General features: G+C 47.4%; 11 protein-coding genes across 11 annotated transcripts; 6 read left to right on the top strand and 5 right to left on the bottom strand.

Annotated features, from left to right (window-relative positions):
• Window positions 1–154: 154 nt before the first annotated feature.
• Window positions 155–997, top strand: N7447_000419 (60S ribosomal eL27 domain-containing protein; the record flags this gene model as incomplete). Its single annotated transcript, XM_057224695.1, has 4 exons — window positions 155–161; window positions 219–274; window positions 445–781; window positions 849–997. 4 exons carry the CDS (start codon window positions 155–157, stop codon window positions 995–997), a joined length of 549 nt encoding a protein of 182 aa, XP_057088711.1.
• A 1,046-nt stretch (window positions 998–2,043) lies between these two features.
• On the top strand, window positions 2,044–2,832 carry N7447_000418 (uncharacterized protein; the record flags this gene model as incomplete). Its single annotated transcript, XM_057224694.1, has 1 exon — window positions 2,044–2,832. One exon carries the CDS (start codon window positions 2,044–2,046, stop codon window positions 2,830–2,832), a length of 789 nt encoding a protein of 262 aa, XP_057088710.1.
• Window positions 2,833–4,617: 1,785 nt separating this feature from the next.
• Window positions 4,618–5,049, bottom strand: N7447_000417 (uncharacterized protein; the record flags this gene model as incomplete). Its single annotated transcript, XM_057224693.1, has 1 exon — window positions 4,618–5,049. One exon carries the CDS (start codon window positions 5,047–5,049, stop codon window positions 4,618–4,620), a length of 432 nt encoding a protein of 143 aa, XP_057088709.1.
• A 1,737-nt stretch (window positions 5,050–6,786) lies between these two features.
• N7447_000416 (putative pathogenesis associated protein Cap20) lies at window positions 6,787–7,416 on the top strand (the record flags this gene model as incomplete). Its single annotated transcript, XM_057224692.1, has 2 exons — window positions 6,787–6,837; window positions 6,925–7,416. The coding sequence occupies 2 exons, from the start codon at window positions 6,787–6,789 to the stop codon at window positions 7,414–7,416; spliced, it is 543 nt and encodes a 180-aa protein (XP_057088708.1).
• Window positions 7,417–7,833: 417 nt separating this feature from the next.
• Window positions 7,834–9,021, top strand: N7447_000415 (MAGE domain-containing protein; the record flags this gene model as incomplete). Its single annotated transcript, XM_057224691.1, has 3 exons — window positions 7,834–7,857; window positions 7,911–8,250; window positions 8,333–9,021. The coding sequence occupies 3 exons, from the start codon at window positions 7,834–7,836 to the stop codon at window positions 9,019–9,021; spliced, it is 1,053 nt and encodes a 350-aa protein (XP_057088707.1).
• Window positions 9,022–11,486: 2,465 nt separating this feature from the next.
• On the bottom strand, window positions 11,487–12,982 carry N7447_000414 (translation elongation factor EF-1 alpha; the record flags this gene model as incomplete). The annotated part of the gene is made up of 3 exons (XM_057224690.1): window positions 11,487–12,595; window positions 12,655–12,923; window positions 12,978–12,982. 3 exons carry the CDS (start codon window positions 12,980–12,982, stop codon window positions 11,487–11,489), a joined length of 1,383 nt encoding a protein of 460 aa, XP_057088706.1.
• Window positions 12,983–14,104: 1,122 nt separating this feature from the next.
• On the bottom strand, window positions 14,105–14,663 carry N7447_000413 (DNA-directed RNA polymerase III core subunit RPC11; the record flags this gene model as incomplete). The annotated part of the gene is made up of 4 exons (XM_057224689.1): window positions 14,105–14,140; window positions 14,194–14,288; window positions 14,376–14,585; window positions 14,654–14,663. 4 exons carry the CDS (start codon window positions 14,661–14,663, stop codon window positions 14,105–14,107), a joined length of 351 nt encoding a protein of 116 aa, XP_057088705.1.
• Window positions 14,664–14,741: 78 nt separating this feature from the next.
• Window positions 14,742–14,968, bottom strand: N7447_000412 (uncharacterized protein; the record flags this gene model as incomplete). Its single annotated transcript, XM_057224688.1, is given in 2 exon segments — window positions 14,742–14,943; window positions 14,955–14,968. 2 exon segments carry the CDS (start codon window positions 14,966–14,968, stop codon window positions 14,742–14,744), a joined length of 216 nt encoding a protein of 71 aa, XP_057088704.1.
• Window positions 14,969–15,044: 76 nt separating this feature from the next.
• On the top strand, window positions 15,045–15,775 carry N7447_000411 (ankyrin repeat-containing protein ANK1; the record flags this gene model as incomplete). The annotated part of the gene is made up of 3 exons (XM_057224687.1): window positions 15,045–15,138; window positions 15,197–15,374; window positions 15,447–15,775. Exons 1-3 carry the CDS (start codon window positions 15,127–15,129, stop codon window positions 15,773–15,775), a joined length of 519 nt encoding a protein of 172 aa, XP_057088703.1. The 5' UTR covers window positions 15,045–15,126.
• Window positions 15,776–16,056: 281 nt separating this feature from the next.
• N7447_000410 (alpha-1,2-mannosyltransferase ALG11) lies at window positions 16,057–17,830 on the bottom strand (the record flags this gene model as incomplete). Its single annotated transcript, XM_057224686.1, has 2 exons — window positions 16,057–17,392; window positions 17,445–17,830. 2 exons carry the CDS (start codon window positions 17,828–17,830, stop codon window positions 16,057–16,059), a joined length of 1,722 nt encoding a protein of 573 aa, XP_057088702.1.
• A 746-nt stretch (window positions 17,831–18,576) lies between these two features.
• N7447_000409 (putative mitochondrial export translocase Oxa2) lies at window positions 18,577–19,119 on the top strand (the record flags this gene model as incomplete). Its single annotated transcript, XM_057224685.1, has 1 exon — window positions 18,577–19,119. One exon carries the CDS (start codon window positions 18,577–18,579, stop codon window positions 19,117–19,119), a length of 543 nt encoding a protein of 180 aa, XP_057088701.1.
• Between the last annotated feature and the right edge of the window lie 1,480 nt (window positions 19,120–20,599).

Genomic DNA, 20,599 nt, shown 5'->3' with positions numbered 1-20,599 from the left:
CATCTGTCGGTAAGTCAACCAATCAATCCACAGCACACAAATCGCTACTGTGCCCTGAAACCCTCTACCTCACATCCGCAAAAACGAACACTTCGATCTTGACCGTTCCGTATCTCGACAACCACCCATCCTCGCCGCCCCCGGGACCTTCAAAATGAAGTGTACGTCTTCACCATTCGACTCCCCTTGCGATCTATATGCTGACGGATATTTTACAGTCATGAAAGTGGGCCGTGTGGCCATCATCACCCGTGGCCGCTACGCCGGTAAGAAGGTACGACAAGATCCTGATCCTCCCCGAATTGAGCACGAGAAGAATGGAAGGAAGCGAACTGGAATCGAAAGACTCGATATTTGAAAGAGCACAACGCAATATGGAGGACTGCGCAACAATTTGAAAAAAAATTCGGAGTGCTAATCAGGCATTTTTCTTCGACTTTACAGGTCGTCATTGTCCAGCCCGTTGAAGCTGGCTCCAAGTCGCACCCCTTCTCCTACGCCATTGTCGCCGGTATCGAGCGTTACCCCCTCAAGGTTACCCGTGGTATGGGCAAGAAGCTCGTCGACCGCCGCAGCCGCATCAAGCCTTTCATCAAGGTCGTCAACTACAACCACTTGATGCCCACCCGTTACACTCTCGAGCTCGAGGGTCTTAAGGGTACCGTCACCAACGACACCTTCAAGGAGGTCTCCCAGCGCGAGGACGCCAAGAAGACCATCAAGAAGGCCCTTGAGGACCGTTACACCAGCGGAAAGAACCGTTGGTTCTTCACTGCCCTGCGTACGTTTGGCCCACTATACATATATGTATTATGTATTCCCTTCGAAACTTGACACTAATACTCCAGAACAGGTTTCTAAACGGTTTACTTGGGCGTTTTGTCGTTTTGAGCGCACGGGTCTAGGTGAAGGCGAGGTCGAAAAACCATCGAGTACATTCGATCCCTGCGAGCATGGGATGGGAAAACATACACCATGGCTGGAAACAGATTCGTGAATGTATCGATGAACTCCAGTTTTAACGGGGACGCCACTTCCATACCTGGTGTCCGTCTGAATGAAATGGAAAATGAACAATTATTTCAAAATCAATGTTGTCTATTACCTGAGCAATGGTCGACATTTTCCTCTTTCCCATAGGCCGGGGGCAATTTTGGTCTGTCATCTCAACACAGATCATCCCCACGTCAGTGGATGGCCTTGTAGCTATGTGGTTTGTCCCAGGTCCTCCAATCCAATGGTGTCATTGCTACAATTGATCCATGCCAATCTGTAATGCGCAACCGTAGTTTTCAAAAAGATGGTGCTTTTATCCTGGACGGCCGTGCTAGATGCCTTCGTCCCTAAGTAGGTCATTATTGTTTCCAAAGAAGACCCAGCCTTCTCTAACTTGATGTCGAGAAATTCCCCAAAGGTTGGTCTAGGTCCTCACATCTATGCACTATATGGATTCTCTTCCACATTCCAGTCCATATACCATATGTGAACCCCACCCCCGCCAAGATATCTCGTGCCTTAGCCATATGGGCATCAGCGCTTGCAAAATACGTTAACACTGGCATATTCAAACTTGAACTTATTTCTAGCATATGCAGCATCGATGTATGTACTTCTACCCTGATGGCATTGCAGCTTTGAAGGCTCTGGCGTCCTACAGCGTTCTCATCTACGTACAATCCAGACAAAGAGCGCCTTTCATTCAGTGGACAATTGGCACACCCTGCTCCCACTCTCGCTAGTAAACAAGAGGACAATGGTCTTTGAATGATATTCTCGATATAATCTTCGGGATAAGAGTAACGCATTCTTTATCTTCATTGTCCTCTTTCTATCATGGTCTCCACGGCCTTAGATTATGACCTTTCATTCATAGTTCATGCAATCCATACATAGTAATCATATAAACCACCTGCATGACCCTTCACCGGCTTCAGCCCATATCATCTGATCACTACTGAGCTATTATTTCACTCAACTACCCAAGCACGAGCTGGGTACTTATTAAACTACGAGTCAATCACCAGTCATCCTGGTTCTCCAACCATGTCCTTTCCGCTTGATATTATCCACGAGGACGCCGGCGAGGAATGGGCGGACAATGAGGTTCATCGCCACTACAACATGCCCATGGTAGCCGTGCGAACCAAGCCTCGTGTCCTGATGCGCTGCAACGTGTGCCGCGACAATGTTTCGCTTCTAAAGGTAAGGGTCAGTATCGACAAGTGGATTAACGCTGAATATTTCATCTGGGAAATGTCCGCAGGACTAGCTGACAGCGACGTAAGTCCACAGTGGACGGAGTTCTTCGAAGAACACTACAGGGAAATATGGATGCTGGTCCAGAATGAGTTCGAGGACATAGCCGATCTGCCCGAGAGATTCCTTCACAAGGTTCCAGTCCCGCCCTTCCAGGCCGCAGAGGTGAGAATCAAGACTAACGAATTCCTGTGTTATTGGCGAATCCGTGCGAACACAGGCCGACACATGATTGACACGAGCTTCTGGCATCTTTGGAAGTTGGTTCTCCAGCAGGACTCGCTCATCGTTGGTCCCTTTGACGTTATTCTTAAAGGACCCTTCCACATTCCTGCCGGGGAAGATCCTATTGCTCCTTGGAATATGTCTCTACCTCCTGGTCCAATCAGCCGCGAGGATCTTTCTATTCTTGGTCCGGAGCACGCACACCATTATATCGCTCCATTGGAGTTCATGTGCCTCCCTGAAGGGGCCCAGCAAGATGATATGCCTCCAGCTCGCCGCGGTCGATCACGCTCTACCTCAGCTATGATGAACTTGTCGCAACGCCTACAAGATCGTATGTTTCTGAAATAGTGGGACATGTCCACAAATGCAAGAATGAGCAGTATGACAAGTCCACTGCGATGCCTCCATACTTCCGAGACCCCTTCGGTTCTTGAAGATGCGTATAATAACTACCGTGGATGGTAGATATTATCCCGAGGTCTTATGAGCATCTTGTGGTTTATGTTGTGCTGTCTTGTTCTTCTAGCCTAGAGTATGTTTCCCCCTTCCCCCAAGTATATATCTACTTTATATGCAGTCTATTGTTGAGTTAATTCTGTCAAAAATGTGATATCTAAGAAGTACGCAGTAGGATTTGACTAAAAGAAATAAGCCGTAAAGAGTAGGGCCGATATTTAAAGTACCACAGGTGTTGGATAGAATCCACATTAGATGTGAAGACGCAGACTACCAAAGCCATATTGGAACTATCATGTTGAAGATGGGAATATAGAACGAGATCCATACCCAGAACAATGAATCTTGCTATGCTATTATATTCGGAGCGCATAGCTATGCAATGGCCCGTTGGTTTTCAGATGAATTATATGATAGTATCAAGAATATGTGAAACTCAGGGTTTCTTCTAGGTGGCGCGATTCAGACAACGCGATAATGAAATACACCAACTAATGCGTGCCATCACCTCCGAGAGCTAATTTCCTTGGCACAGTTGACATGGTACTTTCCGTCCGGGTCGATGTGGCTAACAATTGCCAAGCCAAGGGCAAAGCGCTTCGAGGGCGTTAGTTCCCAGCACAGTTGATCACAATTGAATGCCTATGTATCATTGGACCAAGCCCTGCATAGGCACTGTATTGACAAAAAAACATTTCATGTGATCACCTGAGTCAACCAATCCCAATCTCCAAGGCAACATAATTGAATCCTTCATATCGAGAGCGCCAACGCTAGATGACAGCTCAGTTTCGCATGTGAAATGGATACCTTCGCACTCTATTAACAGCGGGTCACGGGCCTCTGCTCTGCTAAATGTTTGTAAGGCTAACCGAGACGCCACTTCCCCGGCTAGAGAGGTATGCCGAGCCCGCCAACCGGAGTATTTTGAGATATTCTCACTGGATTTCTAGACTCAATTGTACGTTAAAAGTAAAAAGGGAGTGGCGTGCTTGCCATCTGAATCGGAAGGGATTTTCCCACTACGAAACTTTCTCATGCATATCCCAACAGCTCCGAGAGCAGTGATGTATACATACGTAGTTTCTGGGCAGGAATCATTTAGGAACAGACGAAACAGGGGTCGTATTTTGTAGATGTTGAGACAACCATGCTGGTCAAGACCCACGTTATACAAGGATCTGCATAGTAGCCTAATCGAGTGCATTATCAATTGATCGCCGCGATCCTGTTCGCCCAAGTGAAAGGGAAAAAATAGGCCAAAAAAAACATCGCCGCCCCGGCTACAGTCGCGCTCGAAATCATCTTTTTAATTTTTGCATGGCGCCATCCCATTTACAGTTACTCTATACATGAACCTAATTCTTGGCAGTATCACAGTACGGTAATAAACAATGGTAGAAATACAGCTATCGTAATATGGTGGTATAGACCATGCCCTGTCTAGATACTTGTTATATGATGTTGAGGATTCAGCACCATAATCCTGGTTAATAGGGTAGTTTGCTATTCGCTATTTAACTAGATTGGTTGATTGGACAGTAAATAGTTTACCTACTCTCCATGTCCATAAATGCATCTCCTTAATAGTTCAATGATAGCATTGTTCACATCATCCAGGATCTTCATCACACGAACTTGCTTATTTGTAAGAAACTTATTAAAAGATTGCGGATCTTAATCCACACTTTGCTCTGAATCTTCCTCGGAGCTACTGAAAGAATCCGAAAGTTGCTCATCTCCCAAAGAATCAGAGTCATTGTCCGACAATTCGACCCCTTCGTTCTCCGAATATTCCTCCGAAGAAGATACGCCTTTGCCACCCTGATATCTCTCATGGACAAGTCTATCTAGGGGGCTTTCATGATCCTCAGTATTCCAAGTCAGTTGCGATAACTCCGGGGCGTTCTGAGACCTCTCCAGTCTAAGATCAACCTCTCTCCAAAAATCGCTTCCTTCGGAAGAGAAGGAATCATTATCGTCGTCCTGGCGAGGTCTTTTACTTATAGGCTCGTCTAGGCAGCTAGAAGGCTCTTCGGAACTGTTATCTCTTGCTCGTTTATGCCCAGCTAGGCCTTGAGGTGTGGGTGTGCCAGTAAGATCTTTCATTTTTGATTGATTAGCAACTAGAGTTTCACCTCGTTCGCTCTTTTCTTACTTATATGTATGTCGCGGCATGCTTTGATATCTCCCGCTAAGTTGGCACCACCTCCAGTGGTTGTTATGTATTCTTGTGAGCTGTCAGTGAATTTTACCCACGTAAATGGTTGTTTCTTACTTACCCAGTGAAGAATGGAAATCTGATCCTGTATTATGGCCCACCTGAAGTCCATGGTTTTTCATTATCACAGGAGGCGAATGCCATATCCAGACTACCACGCGATATATCAAGGATACACGAAAGGGTCCACGTTGACTTGCCTCTTAGCTAAAAGCGGGGTTGGATTCGTCGTCAGGTGATTTTGCAGCCTATGGCCAGACGTAGAGCCAGCTTATTAATTTACGTCGGCAGAACACACCTGGATATATCAACTTTAAGGTCCTATGATAGCTCACTGTCTCAGCGCCCAATAGCAGCAAAAATGAGTTTCTCTTCAAGCATCACCAAAACAAACTAGCACACCACGCGTCAGTCCCTGATCGTCGAACCGAACATCATTTCTGTAATTCCCTAGCCAAGGAACACAAGGTCTGGATAAGTGCCAAGATACATTCTAACCACCTAAACTGACCGGACTAATAGATATAGTACGACCATAGTACTATAGTCGTTTCATAGTCACATCAATCGCCGAGATTCGGATGAATTTACAGATCCCTTGGCCCGTCGCACGCCCGGGGCCGGGAGAACGATATTCAATCCGCCCAGGACCTTGCGCAATGTTTTGCCCCCTCCTATATTTGCACCGGAAGCCGTTGCGTATTCCCGGCGAGGGTACAAGGGGCCAACGCTCAGGCCAACGGGTGGGTACATCACTAGCATAACCAATGTAGGCGCAGACGGCCTAGACTCGCATAAGCTAGAAGCCGAAACGTCAGTCATATTCTGGCCGGCCCCGATCAACCATATGCCGCCACTGTCTGGGCGGTTTTATTATAGGACGTAGATAAGCAGGTTTGTCCAACGAGAAACGGTGAAACGGCCCCGGGTGTGAAAACAAGGTTTATCATGCAAAGTCATCTTTCATTTGAAATAGATTATGGGGGATATCGAACCTTTGGGAAGCTTAGAATATAATAGGAAAACTTGGAAGCTCTATAAGAGACAGAATAGATGTAGAAGATCATACAAGTGGAACCACACGGCGTTTTCGCATCAGACCCGCAATCACATGCTAAAGCAGCTTATCACAAATTCACTTATGATTGCATGTGGTATTTTTCGAAAAAATTTGCAATTCAATGTATATTTGGTATAGAATAGAATATATTTGATACTTACATATGTAGCTATAATTAGCCATACGAACCTTGGAATTCAATTGCGCTGACTGTTTGCAGTGTCCAAAGTCAATGGCGCATTGGCGTGGGGGTATCACTTTGGGACCAAAGTGGCTTGAGGCTGCTGAACCGTTTTCCCAAAAGAAAAGACAGAAAGAAGAAAAAAAATCTAAAGCAGAGAGCTAAAATACATAGCCAATTAAAATAACCAACCGAGAATACTTGGTATTGCAATGATGCGATTGCGGTTGGACCCATTGCATAATGACAGCGCAATCACATGTGAAAAACCTATTTTTCTATACAACCCAATATATTCCTCTCTCTCTCTCTTTTTTTTCCTTCTAAATCCTTATTCTAATTCATACTCATATTATCATTCTCATGCCCCACGCAGAAAACAAAATGGGTGAACCGGTTGTCAACGGCGAGAAGCACTACTCTCAGTTCCTCGACGTATGTACACCCCCACTACAGCTCAACGCCAAAGAGCGAACCTAGAGCCGGAATTAGCCCAGACTAACTAAATATGCCCTAATTCAGCATCTTACTTCCTACCCCATTGTTTCCGACTCCATCTCCTACTACAAGGGCAACCCCTACGGAGCCAAGTCCCTCGAGTTCGCCGACCAGGGCTACACCCGTCTCGCCAAACCCGTTCTACCCTACTTCTCCACTCCCTACAGCTATGTCGCCCCCTACCTCGCCCGCGCCGACTCCCTCGGTGACAAGGGTCTGACCCAGATCGACACCCGTTTCCCTATCATCAAGGAGGACACTCAGAAGCTGCGCGGCTCTATCTACAGCAGTGCCGCCCTACCCGTCCGCGTCGCCGGTGATGTCAAGCACCATGTCTACGATATCTATGGCTCTGAGTACAAAAAGTGCGGTGGCGATGGTGTCTTTGCTTCGGGCAAGGCTGTTGTCACTACCAGCTTGGTTCTGTCGCAGGAATCGTTGGCTTGGGCTAGCGCTTTCCTCCAGTCTAAGAAGGAGGAAGCGAAGGAGGTTGTCAATGAGAAGAACAGCAACTGATTTCAGATCTCTTTAAGCTTTTGGGGCGTTTTTTTTTTTTGTTTTTTACTTTTTTATTAGAGAAAATAATACCATATCGCTGCTCTCTGTGTGTTGCGTTGCCCCCGTTGTATTTAGTTCGCTTTTCCCAGGTCTATCGATGTATGTAACTCAACGCTAATTCATTGGATTTAATAGACACATAACCCTCTATGTATGGAGATATTGCAAAACAGGTTCTTTCTTCAATAAATTATCAAAGACTATCCTCGAAAGAACCTCTAAAATAAGAAGACTGACCTCAAAACGCATCTGCGTGGAACAAAGAACCATTGATAAGGGCCACGCACAGACCAGCCCCGATGGGGTAAAATAGTTCTATCGCGTCGCGTCACCCCAAACCTATTAGCAACTCATCACCATACCCACATAATAAAAATGCCATCAAACCGCAAAAGACGGGTACGCAAGCCCAAATCCACTCGGGTTATCTACCAACTAACCTCCATCCCCAGACCAACGCATCCGAGACCGAGTCGACCCCAAGCGCGCGTCGGCGCAGAAGACAAAGCGAAGAACCTGATTCACCCGCAACAGATAGTGAAGATGACGGACCAAGCGCACCGACCAGCACCGATGCAATGGTCAAGAAAATGGTGCGGCTCGCCATAGCAAGCGAGTACTCGCGGCTTCCGATCCGGCGCAACGACATTAGCGCCAAGGTGCTGGGCGAGCAGGGTTCACGGCAGTTCAAGTCAGTTTTCGAGCAGGCGCAGGGGATACTGAAGCAGCGCTTTGGTATGGAAATGACCGAGTTACCGGCGCGAGAGAAAGTCACTATTAGCCAACGACGAGGTGAGTTGGATTCCATCTTGCTTTTCTTTGTTGCAGATTCACGCTATGCCCAAGTAATCACTACTGACATTATGTACAACAGCCGCGCAGAAAACAGAAAAACCCTCCTCGGCTAATAAGTCCTGGATCGTTACTAGCACCTTGCCGCTCGCATACCGTTCCCCCGATATCCTCATTCCGACTAAGGCGCCCTCCCTCTACACCGAAAGCACATACACGGGCCTATACAGCTTTATTATAGCGTTGATTGTGCTGAATGGCGGTACGCTGGCTGAGCAGAAACTTGACCGGTACCTAGCGCGCACAAATGCCGAGGTTGCTACACCGATCGACCGCACGGATAAACTGCTGCAGCGGCTATGCAAGGAGGGGTACATTATCAAGACGCGGGAGATGGATGGCGGCGAGGAGGTCATCGAGTATGTTCTTGGACCGCGGGGTAAAATCGAGGTTGGGACCGGTGGTGTGGCCGGTCTTGTGCGAACTGTTTATGGGAAGAATCAAGGTGATCATGAGAACTTGACTCAACTCCAGAGGGAAGACCTCGAGGATTTTGAAGCGAAGCTTGGAAGGAGTCTTGGGATTGAGCCGGCCACAGTACGAGCTAGTGGGGTGGATGGTGCTAGCGATGTGGATGGGGATGTCCAGGTTAATGGAAACGGGGAGGGGCGTGAGGCATCGCGGAGCTCGGGGCCTAGACGGTCTTCGAGGCGTGATCCTAATCAGGAAGAGGAGGAAGAGTCTGGCTCTGAGGAGTATGAGGAAGAATGATTGATTTATATTTGTTTGATTGGCACGCCATGATAACGTAGGGATACTTACTACATGTAGGTATCTGCAACTTGATACCCAGGATACGATAGGTCAGTCAGGTACATTTGACCAACATTCGCCTTTTTAATCTTTGTTCTATAGTTTGAAAATGTACGGTGTAGACTATAGCGCATTGTAGACTCTTGGGCGTTTCAAAATCCGGGAGTGCTGAGCTGAGTCCTTGATTGGGGCCAATTCTTGTGGAACTTCTCTGCGCTTAGCTTGGGGTTGAGTCAACTCTCGAACTCAGATATTCTAGCTTGTCATTTATTCTAGCTTGGCGCAGTCTTACAATAAAGTCACATTGAGAGAATAGCATAAATTAGCTATGTATTAAACGGTTTCTCATTTTGATCACCCAGCAACCCATAGCTATTCGTGTTTTGCAAGTGCTATCTAGTTGGCCTGGAGATAAATAGTTAGATGTAGAATTCTAAGAGATCATCGCTACTGCGAATAAGGTTCTAAGCTTGCAATTAACAATGACTTCGCATGATATCGATTTCCTCGGCTATAGTGGTGGCCGGGGATATCCAAGGTACAATGTAGGTAGCCCTAGAGTACTCGGTTCCGAGCAGTCAGGAGCAGGGCTCATTATGCTTAATGGCGAATTCATTCTTGCATCGAGCACATTCTTCATCGCCAAATATAATGCTAGAAAGCATCATATACCCGTCTGTTGGGAGAAAGAAAAACTTGTCCATAGGGAAATCCGTCTGTTCAGTATCCGCGTATGTAAACAATATCCCATGCTTCTTCCACTCGCTGCTCGTGGCAGCTAGAAAGGCAGAAGGGTACCAACACAGGTCTCCACTTACCCCTACATCATCACGGGGTGTTTCTTCCCTGTCCATCTGGTATATCTTGTGACGATGTCATTGAGGCTCTTCCCCGCAAAGTTGTTCGAAGGCGCTAGACGGACGAGATGTGATCCTTCATTGCCTGTTTTTCCATCCACTCCTTGTCAAGTAAAGAAGCAATACTCTCAATCTCACTGGTAGAGCCCAAAGACCTCATATTTTCTGTTCTCTCAAATATATATAAACTGTATTATCGGCCATGAATTCAAACCCCGACCTTTCCCTGCCATCCCACTCCCCGGAGCTTGGGGATTTCGGCGATAAAAATCTAGATCCCGCAACCTTCGCGCTGTACACCCCGGTTAATATCTATGTAGCTACAAGATATGAATATGAAAGATAGTTTGAGAGGTTCGATATGTAAGAAAGCGAACTTTTATAACTTATCTTTCAAACGTCATTCCTGCTTTGTTCAGAAAGTACCCTATACCTATGTAGGTTAGTGATGCCGATCACAGGGCCACTCTTGCGATGGCCCCCGGGAACCTATATTATTATCAACTTTGGAAATGAAGCCTCGGAAGGCGTATTGGCTTAATGAATGGGAAAAAAAATCTCTCTCCTACTGTGCATCAATCCAGCATGACATGTCTACCTTGTGTGGGACTTCAATTGTCACTTCGTCGAACACTAGTATAACCACTAGCTCTTCTAAAACAACTCCAACCACTACATTTCTGCCAATGGCCACGACCACGACTACCTCCCATGTCGTTATAACCACAGCCAACTCCACAAGAGCTCGAGCGCAAGTTCGTATGTTTAGATTGGGTTCGATTTGGAGATGGACCTAAGTTGAGGTTAAGATGGAAATCGAGGTTGGCTTGAATATATATGTACCTAAGAGCCTAATGTATAGCGCCATGCGTTCTGATTATTAGTCACTTCAATGATCATGGTTTAAATCGGTGTTCATTCATTGGAACTTCTCTTCGTTAGACACATGTATATGTTTTAACAACTGTATGTACAAAAATGACAAAATATATGTTTCCGGCCGATCAGATGCCTTGTCGGCAATTGACCAAGATCGAGTCTGTAGAGACAAATCTGGAATAGTCCTTCGAATTAGGATGGAATTAGTCTACAGTTAGGCCCTAGATTGAAGATGGTGGGAGTCCTTGATATCGCTTGATATATGGAGTTACAAGATGGGAATGGGGAATTGAAGTTTGATAATGAATTATGGATAGTCGAAAGTTGAATGAGATATGTGACTTGGGAACAAATATTGTTTAGTCTTAACAGAAGGTACGTAGTACGTAGTATACATGGGTATACTGTGTACATGCCCAGCAACCCAGGCATGCCACACACGAACTAGAGTTCACACACAAGTCACCCATGGTGAGACAACACTACCAAGGGTTGATAAACTATTTTACAGATCATTGTCTACGCTGTTACAAAAGTTTACGAGGAAAAAAGAGAATAAATTGACTTGAGTCATAAAAATGTGGGTAGTGATTTTGAGCAACTAACCAGCAAATCTACCTTCCATCCAGTAATTGTTTTTGAAAAGAAAAAATCATCACGGCATAATGAGCATCATCCGAGAATCATTTATTTCTTACCAGCCTTGGTAGCGGCCTTGGTGACCTTACCAGCGCCACCAGCGTTCTTAACAACGGACTTGATGACACCGACGGCAACGGTCTGGCGCATGTCACGGACGGCGAAACGACCGAGAGGGGGGTAGTCGGTGAAGGCCTCAACACACATGGGCTTGGAGGGAACCATCTTGACGATAGCGGCATCACCGGACTTGATGAACTTGGGGGAGGTCTCGGTGGCCTTACCGGTACGACGATCGATCTTCTCGAGAAGCTCGGCGAACTTGCAGGCAATGTGGGCAGTGTGGCAATCGAGGACTGGGGCGTAACCAGCGCCGACCTGACCGGGGTGGTTCAGGACAATGACCTGAGCGTTGAAGGAGTCACATCCGGCAGCGGGGTCGTTCTTGGAGTCGGAAGCGACGTTACCGCGGCGAACCTCCTTGACGGAAACGTTCTTGACGTTGAAGCCGACGTTGTCACCGGGGTTACCGGCCTTGAGCTGCTGGTGGTGCATCTCAACGGACTTGACTTCAGTGGTGACGTTGGCGGGGGCGAAGGTGACGATCATGCCGGGAGTGATGATACCAGTCTCGACACGACCGACGGGAACTGTGCCAATACCGGAGATCTTGTACACATCCTGGAGGGGAAGACGGAGGGGCTTGTTGGAGGGACGGACGGGGGTCTCAATGGCGTCAATGGCCTCGAGAAGGGTCTTTCCGGTGGACTTGCCAGCCTTGGTCTCCTTCTCCCAACCCTTGTACCAGGGGCAGTTGGTGGAAACCTCGAGCATGTTGTCGCCGTTGAATCCGGAGATGGGGACGAAGGGAACAGCCTTGGGGTTGTAGCCGACCTTCTTGATGAAGTTGGAGGTCTCCTTGACAATCTCGTTGTAACGATCCTCGGACCACTTGCAGGTGTCCATCTTGTTGAGGGCAACGATGAGCTGCTTAACACCGAGGGTGAAGGCAAGCAGAGCGTGCTCACGGGTCTGGCCATCCTTGGAGATACCAGCCTCGAACTCACCAGTGCCGGAGGCGATGATGAGAATAGCGCAATCGGCCTGGGAGGTACCAGTGATCATGTTCTTGATGAAATCACGGTGACCGGGGGCATCTGTGATGAAGAAATTAGTATGTATGCAACCAACAGAGTTAATTGGGAAAGTCTCTTACCGATGACGGTGACCTCGTACTTGGCGGTCTGGAACTTCCAGAGGGCGATATCGATGGTGATACCACGCTCACGCTCAGCCTTGAGTTTGTCAAGAACCCAGGCGTACTTGAAGGAACCCTTTCCGAGCTCAGCAGCCTCCTTCTCGAACTTCTCGATGGTACGCTGGTCAATACCACCACACTTGTAGATCATGTGACCAGTGGTGGTGGACTTGCCGGAATCGACATGGCCGATAACGACGATGTTGATGTGGCTACGCTCTTCCTTACTGTTTTGAAGTCAGTCTCGGTTCTCTTGGAAGAGTGAATTTGTGATCACATACCCCATGATGACGGTTGTAACTTTTTGTAGTTCTTTGTAAGATACTAGAAAAAATCTGTGGAAAAATTGCTCAGAGACTACGGCAGAACGCGTAGAGGTACTGAGCAAATGAAATCAGTAAAGAGTCGGAGGAGGGATAGCTTTAAAAGCAGTAGGGGGTCAGGAAAAACTCACTGTAGCAGACGAGAGGAAGAAAGAAAAGTTTGTGGGAGGGGGAGGAGGGGAAATCCTTATATGGAGGGGCAAGCGAGCGAGGCGAGTCAGCAGGTGGGGCCAAGCCATTTTTGGTTAGGGTTGCTGATTGGCTCTAGCCCTTACCCGTGCACGCAGATTTTGCAATGTGGGTTGGTAGGATGATGTATAGGTACTTACTATTGTATGCATTCTCTACTATCTTTTAATGTACTATCTACTTCTTTGCTTGAAACATCCTTCCGTTTCCAAGGTTTTGTCCTGCCACGGCACTCCACTCGGTGCGAATTTTTTTTTCATCGGCTCCGTCCCAGCCCACTCTGTGGCTCTAAACGCTTGAACTGGGCAGCAACGCAGAGTGGTTGGGTGATAATCTTCTGGTTTGCATTGTTTACTCTGTGTATTTTCCTTTTTTTTTTTTTGCCTACTGTGGCGATTGGGTGTGTCAATCCATTTTTTTCACTTTTTTCACTTTTTTTCTTCTTCCCTTTTGCCTCTGAGAGCCCCGCGGGTGAGGGGCAACATTCTCACCGCCAAATCATCCCACCAACAATGTCATGCATATAGAAATTTTTTTTTCTTTCTTTTTTTGGCCGACGATGATAAATGTCGGGGTCTACATCTGTACTAGACCAATTGTATCTACAAGTAAAAGTACAAAGAATACTAACAACCGCAATAAAATATGATATAAAATACAAAATGCATAAAAACTAGATCCATGTTCCACCGAAAAAAGTTTCCGCTGATCGTAAAATAATCTGCGCACTGAACTGTGGCGTCGATCAATTTGGGTATCGTATCAGCTTGATAGTTTGGAGTTACATCCAACCCCCCTCCAAAATACTTAGTAAATGCACCATTTGCACCTCGCTGTAATAAAAATAAAAGCAAAAATAAATCCAAGTGACTTGTTCTCAGCCTTGTCTCCCAATTCTAATTTTCTCTCCACCGAGCACCACACGAGGTACACTAAAGCTGTCAGAGACGGGTACCTCACGTTGAACGTAAGGAGGGAAACATACCTTCAAGAATGTAGTCATCGGTTCATCTGCACTACGAATCTGCAGCTGGAAGAAGTACGCACGTTCCCCGTTGCAGCTTTCGGCGGGGCATTGAGCTGCAAGTAAAAAAAAAGAGAGCATGTCAGCCTTGTATATCTCGACGGACATGTCACTTCTGAGAGAAGATAACAGAAACAACTTACTTCCAACACTGTCAGCATTGGCAAACTCCTCCTTGCCACCAAAGACATCGTCCACTTCCTTTTGCTTCATATCTTTCTTCTCGAAATAGTTCTTGTCCAGCGGAGCTTCATAGGGACAGACGCGACATTCGAAGCGGTTCACACCCGCAGGAAATCTTGTGCTTGAGTCCGCTTTAGAAATGGTGAGTGCATTGCTGCAATTAGGACAGACTAGAGAGAGGAGTCAGTTTCTGTTCTGGACCATCGTTGGATACCGTTAACACGGAGATAGCACATACAGACTAGCATCTTAATGATCTGGCTGGAGGATGCGGTGGGTAAGGTTAGGAAAGTGTCAGATAGCTATATGAGGAGAAAGTTAGGTTCTCAGCAGCTGTATAACGTAGTCCCTATTAGGTGCAGAACATCACCGTCGTTGATAAGAGATCTAGGCGCGCGGCTAAATTCAGACGGAATCTGGAGTATTATATATCCGGGCGGCCCGCGCGTGGGATGTGCCTGGGGAACAACTTCAATAACCTGTAGTATTGCCCAGGAACTTGAATGCCTGTTTGATCCGACAGTCCAGCTTGTACATACACATTCCACTTCATTTCATTTTGGAAGATTCGTTCTGATCACCAAAACACCATACAAAACGCCAGGCTCTTCTTACAACTAGCTCCTCACGTCCTATTACAGCTGAGCACCAATTCCTGTACTACCGACTTCACTCTCGGGTATTCCGGACTTTGTGAACCCATATACAGAGATGGCTGACGAGGTAAATCCTGTGCACCAGACTCATGCTAAAGTTCAACGCTAATGCCGCTATGATTTAGGGCGCATCACCCCGCGAGCTGGTCGTGGAAGCCTGCCGCCGGGACCAACCCCACCTAATTGAGCAAGTGTTGAATGACATGGAAGACAAGTCAAATGAGCAAGTGGCACAATTCTTCAATGAGGTGACAGACTCTATGGGAAATCACGCATTGCACATCTGTGCCCAGTACGGCAGCTGTACGTGTTTACTTTGCCACTTCCTCAATGCCCATCTCTTATAGAAGCTAACCCTCTTTTTTTTGTGATTAGATGATACTATGGATGCGTTGTTTGATATCCAATTCTTCGAATGCGACCCGTTGACCCGGCTGGACAAGGACACACCGTTGCACATCGCAGTGCGGTACGCCAACGAGAAAGACGCAGAACTGGGTGAGGCCATGATCAAGATGATGTGTGAGGCTGGGTGTGATCCTCGAGTGCGGAATAAGCATGGTCAGAAGCCCGCGGAGCTGGTTTTCAACAATAATGAGATTAAGAAGACTCTCCAGCAAACTGAGTATATCATGGCCGAAGGTATTCAAAATACCGGCGATGGAGCTGACTCGGATGGCGAAGAGCCTAGCGATAGCGATTAAAAGGGGAAGTCCATGGTGTTCGCATTGTCATCTGTTGTATTGCAGGCGGTCTTTGTTTTTGGTCAGAAGGCTTGAGATGCTCTAGTTGAGGTGTCTTTTTTTATGCATGAGTCTTAGACTTAGCTACATCTTCTATTTCTATTTTACGATTACTACGAATTAAGTGCAGTCTTTAAGAGCTGTTATCTTAGAATTGACTTTGAATTCACTTCTTTTTCGGCAAACTACTAAACTAGATAAAAATGCCATTCGTCTATTTCCAGGAGGGGATATCTCAAAAGTTAAACCTTCGACGCCTTAACAAGCTTTTGTACTTGATCCAGCCACTTGCGGGAGAACTCCTCTGCGGTGAACCGTTGAGCCGAGCGACGAGCCCGCTGCCGCATGGCGAGTTTCTCTGCCTCTGGAAGAGCAAGGGCAGCCTCGAAAGAGGCAGCAAACTGCTCTTCTGTTTTAGCTCGGAATCCAGTTGCACCATCGCCCAAATCAACGACAATATCTTCACGTGGACCGCCCGAGTCATGTGTCACACAGATGAGACCAGCGGCTTGGTACTCCACGACACAAATACCGAAGTGCTCGTTCCACATGGCGTTGACGCCAACCGAGGCGGTACTGAGATGGGACAGCATGGCAGGCCAGCTAGCGTCGCACAAGAAGGTGGTATGGTCGCGGATGCGGAGTTCATGCGCCAGAAGGCGCAGATTGTAGATGTGGGTTTCATCTGGACTGGCATGGCGCACGGATCCAATGAGCACAAGACGTGGAAGAGGTTGACCTTCGTAGGCTGGGTTGTTTGTTCGTTCTTGTAAGAATCGCGCAAAGGAGCGCAACACTAACGGGTGGTTCTTCTCTGGCCGGAATTGAGCAATGTAAAGTAGAACGGGCAGGCGAGTCTTTTCGCTCTCCATGTCAACGGCAATATCTGACTGTAGTTCGGTGACTGCTGTTGGGGGGAACACCACCGCCGGCGATGATGCGGTCCCGTCGCCACTGCTGTTGCTGCTTTTCTTGCCGGTGCCCCAGAGCGTGCGAATGTGTGCCGCCGTCCAGGACGAGTTGCACATAACTACATCGACCTGTCGACCGACCCAGCCATACAGCTTGGCAAATAGCTCCCAATACCGACGCTTGATTTTCCCTTTCCACCCTTTCCCTGCGCCGGAATTGATCCCTTGCACCCCACTCTTGTCGTCAAGGGAGGCGAGCATGTCGGTTGATATGGTCGGGTAATGAACATAGGCGCCAACAGGCACTGTCGGGAAAAGCCATTTGCACAGAGCAAGCGTGAAGGCATAACCCATGGTGTCAACAAAAACATCCGGTACAAGCAGCGTAAAAGCGTCATACGCAACAACCAGTGACCCCAGCGACTGTCCCAGCAGCGTCATGTAAGGGTATGAGCTACTAACAACATACTTGCGGGTCGTCAGGTATAGGAGCACCACGGTTGGCGTGTGTAGGTGGATATTGAACCGGTTCTCCACTCTCTCCAGCATCGTGGCTTTATTGACTTCGTGATCACCTGTGTAGATAGCGCAGATTGCCTTCGGCCAGCGCTTCTGTGTTGCACGTACTGCTTCCCATAAGACTCGTTCGCCACCTCCGCCGGCATTGCTGTAGCACCTAGTCAGCGTTGTGCGTTTCGATATATATAGAGATGCCATACCAGAATGGGTGGAAGAACCCGATAATCCCATCCCAGTCCTCTGAACTCCGGCTGCTTTCCTGGCTAGTAACTCCACTGGTTTCACTACCAGTCGATGTCTGTACCCCGCCTGGGCCTGAACTATCCACCTTCTCCCAATCCTCATCTTCGGCACCGTTCCGCGATGGTGAAATTGTTGTACCCTTCGGCCGTGAGGCGCGTAACTCCTCCTCATCAGATCGCGCCCGCGCGATCACATATTCCCGACGAGACCGTGTTCGTCGCCATATCAGCCAACCCACTCCCCGAAATACTAGACCGAGGAGAACACCTGTTAGCTTCGGAAGCAGGACAGCCGTGGCGGTGAGGACTAGAACGGCCAGAATGGCGTTTGATAAGAGGGCCATAGTGAAAAGGCAATGATTAAAGAGACCTCATCAGAAATCACACATAGTAAAAGAATTTGAAGTCAAACTGGATAATAAGTCAGAAAATGCTCCCCCTCTCTTGCTGTCAACAAGTTTGATCAATCGGGCCAATGAAGTGACCCTCATACGTGTCACATGATGATTTTCCAAACATCTGATTACCGTTCCGCGACTCATATAGCTTCGCTTTTTCTAGCTACATTTTATTTTCTATCTCTCTCACCCCGCTCGGAGTGATGTATGCCATCCGCTCGGCACATGCTCTGCATTTAATGCGAGCCATACAATTGCCTCGCTCGCAAGTTCGACATTTCCACCCAACAAGACCAGCCTCATCCGCCATCGTCGATTTTGCATTGGACGGCTCTGCCGCATTTATTCACGGCGTTCACAATGTCTCGTGTCTACCATGGGTTGCCTCGATTCCCCTAACGGCCGTACTTGTTCGTACGTTTGTCGGGTTACCCATCCTGTTATATACTCGACTCCATCGCCAACGCGAAAAAAAGATATCGCCAATTTTAAGCGCGTGGGGGAAGAGATATACAGAGAAACATATGTCTCAGTACAAGGCCATAGGCGATAAGAATTTAACAACTCCCCAAATAAAGAAAAACGTCTTGCTTGATATAAACAAACGAACAGCTGAGCTTCATAAGCGTTGGGGAGTGTCTGGCAAGCACAAAGCAATTGTCTTTCTGCAGATACCTGTTTTCATTGCGCTCATGGAGAGTCTGCGCGGGATGAGTGGCATGAATAGCGGCATCATTGCCTGGCTGTCGTCGTTCATCGAGTCGCAAGACCCTGCCTCCGCAGCCCAATCTCTGCATTTAACCATGGAGCCCACTCTTGCGAATGAGGGCGCCCTCTGGTTTCCTGATTTGCTGGCTGGTGACTCGACAGGAGTTCTGCCACTTTTTCTGACTGCGTCGATTCTGGGGAATGTTCTGATTGGGTGGAAAGTCCTGCCCTGGAACACAATCCAGCAGCTTCCAAAGACCGAGATGTATAAGCAGGTCACTTTCACCGGGTTACGGACCTTTGTTGTGGTTTTGACATGCTACATTGGCTTTGCGAGCTGGACTCAAGAGATGCCAGCTGCGCTTATGCTCTACTGGATCACCAGTACCAACGTTGCTACGCTGCAGACTTGGATACTGGACAATAAGGTGTTTTCACCAGTGACAATGCAACGCTTCATTGAAAAATCTATCGCTTTTAAGAAGCCGGGTGATAAGGACCCTTTCCAGTTGAAAAACTTGCGCTGATTCCATCCATGGGAAACGTTTCATTTGGAATGACACGGGCTCTTTCCCATGCCATTGATCGATGTGGCTCGGCTATACTCCATCATTGTGTTGCGAACACGCACTGGCTCCAAATGAATTTCGGAACTCCGTCAGGATGAAGCCCACATTCACACCGAAATTCGAAAGCAAGCCCATGTCAGACCTGATTAACCCATGCCTTTTGGGTGACTGGTACAGACTTTATGGGCCGGCTCGGATAGGAGCAGTCGTCACAGTGCATAATTCAGTCCAACCCGCCTGCGAAATGACAGTCCAGGATGCATATAGTTTATCGACTGGTTTCGAGACTCATTGTGTAACATTATTCTCCTTGTCCACTCGCATTCATGTACAATATTCCTCACTTCTCACAATAATAGTCATCAGTCGAGCATCATCCCTCAGTGTATCCGTCTCACCTTCGACGATATACACCTACTTCAAATCCTTCAAACGCAGGTGCAGGAGAACCGAGAAATACTTATAATCAGCGGTGGACTATAAGAATCCAGGAAACATTTCATCGCAGCCGATGTGTTAATGGTGTGCATGGCGTTTTCCCGGTGAGCAATAAAGTGCTCCTTCTTTATAGCTATCTACTTATGTGTAGAAGAGGGAGTCTCGGAGTGTACTCGGTATTACACGCTAGAAGCCTTTTATAAAATTTAGGTCGCAATCGCTACTCTACACGGTCGGGATGCCCTAGTCTGCGGATTGGGAGGATAGTTTTATATCCGAATGTCGCGCTGGGTTCACACCGCATATTGATAGGTCTATTTAGAGACTAAGAGTTTATACGTTAACGTATTTCACTACCGAGTCGGCCACACCACCGAGTCGGCCACCCCACCCAAAACGCGTCAATTAATTTTAACCCTTTATCTTCAACCACCCACTATGCCACCAATTCGCTCCCAAACCTCTAGAAATTCAACAGAGCAAGAGGGTAGGATTCTTTTAGCCATTCAGGCTTTTAAGAATAAAGAAATCTCTTCTATTCGTGAAGTGGCGCGCCGATTTAACGTACCACGTTCAACTCTTCAAGACAGACTACGCGGTCTTCAACACCGCGCGATTTCTCGCGCAAATTCGCATAAATTAACAGAGGTTGAGGAGGAATCTCTTCGAAAATGGATTCTCTCTATGGATTCTCGTGGAGTAGCCCCCCGCCATGCTACTGTACGAGAAATGGCGAATCTTCTCCTCGAACAGCGTGGAACTACCCCGGTTCTTTCGGTCGGCGAAAATTGGGTTATGAAGTTCGTTAAAAGAAACCCTCTTCTTTTATCCCGGTTCTCGAGACGTTATAATTACGATCGCGCGAAATGCGAAGACCTAAAAATCATTCGAGAGTGGTTCGATCTTATTTAAAAAATAATCCTTTAATTTGGAATCGACCCCGATGACGTTTATAACTTCGACGAGACTGGTTTCGCGATAGGGTTAATCGCTACGGCGA

The sequence above is a fragment of the Penicillium robsamsonii genome (genome assembly GCF_028829455.1).
Source record: "Penicillium robsamsonii strain IBT 29466 chromosome Unknown utg000001l_segment0_segment0, whole genome shotgun sequence".
NCBI lineage: Eukaryota > Fungi > Ascomycota > Eurotiomycetes > Eurotiales > Aspergillaceae > Penicillium > Penicillium robsamsonii.
The sequence above is the reverse complement of the archived record's forward strand: the minus strand, read 5'-3'. Positions and strand labels throughout refer to the sequence as shown.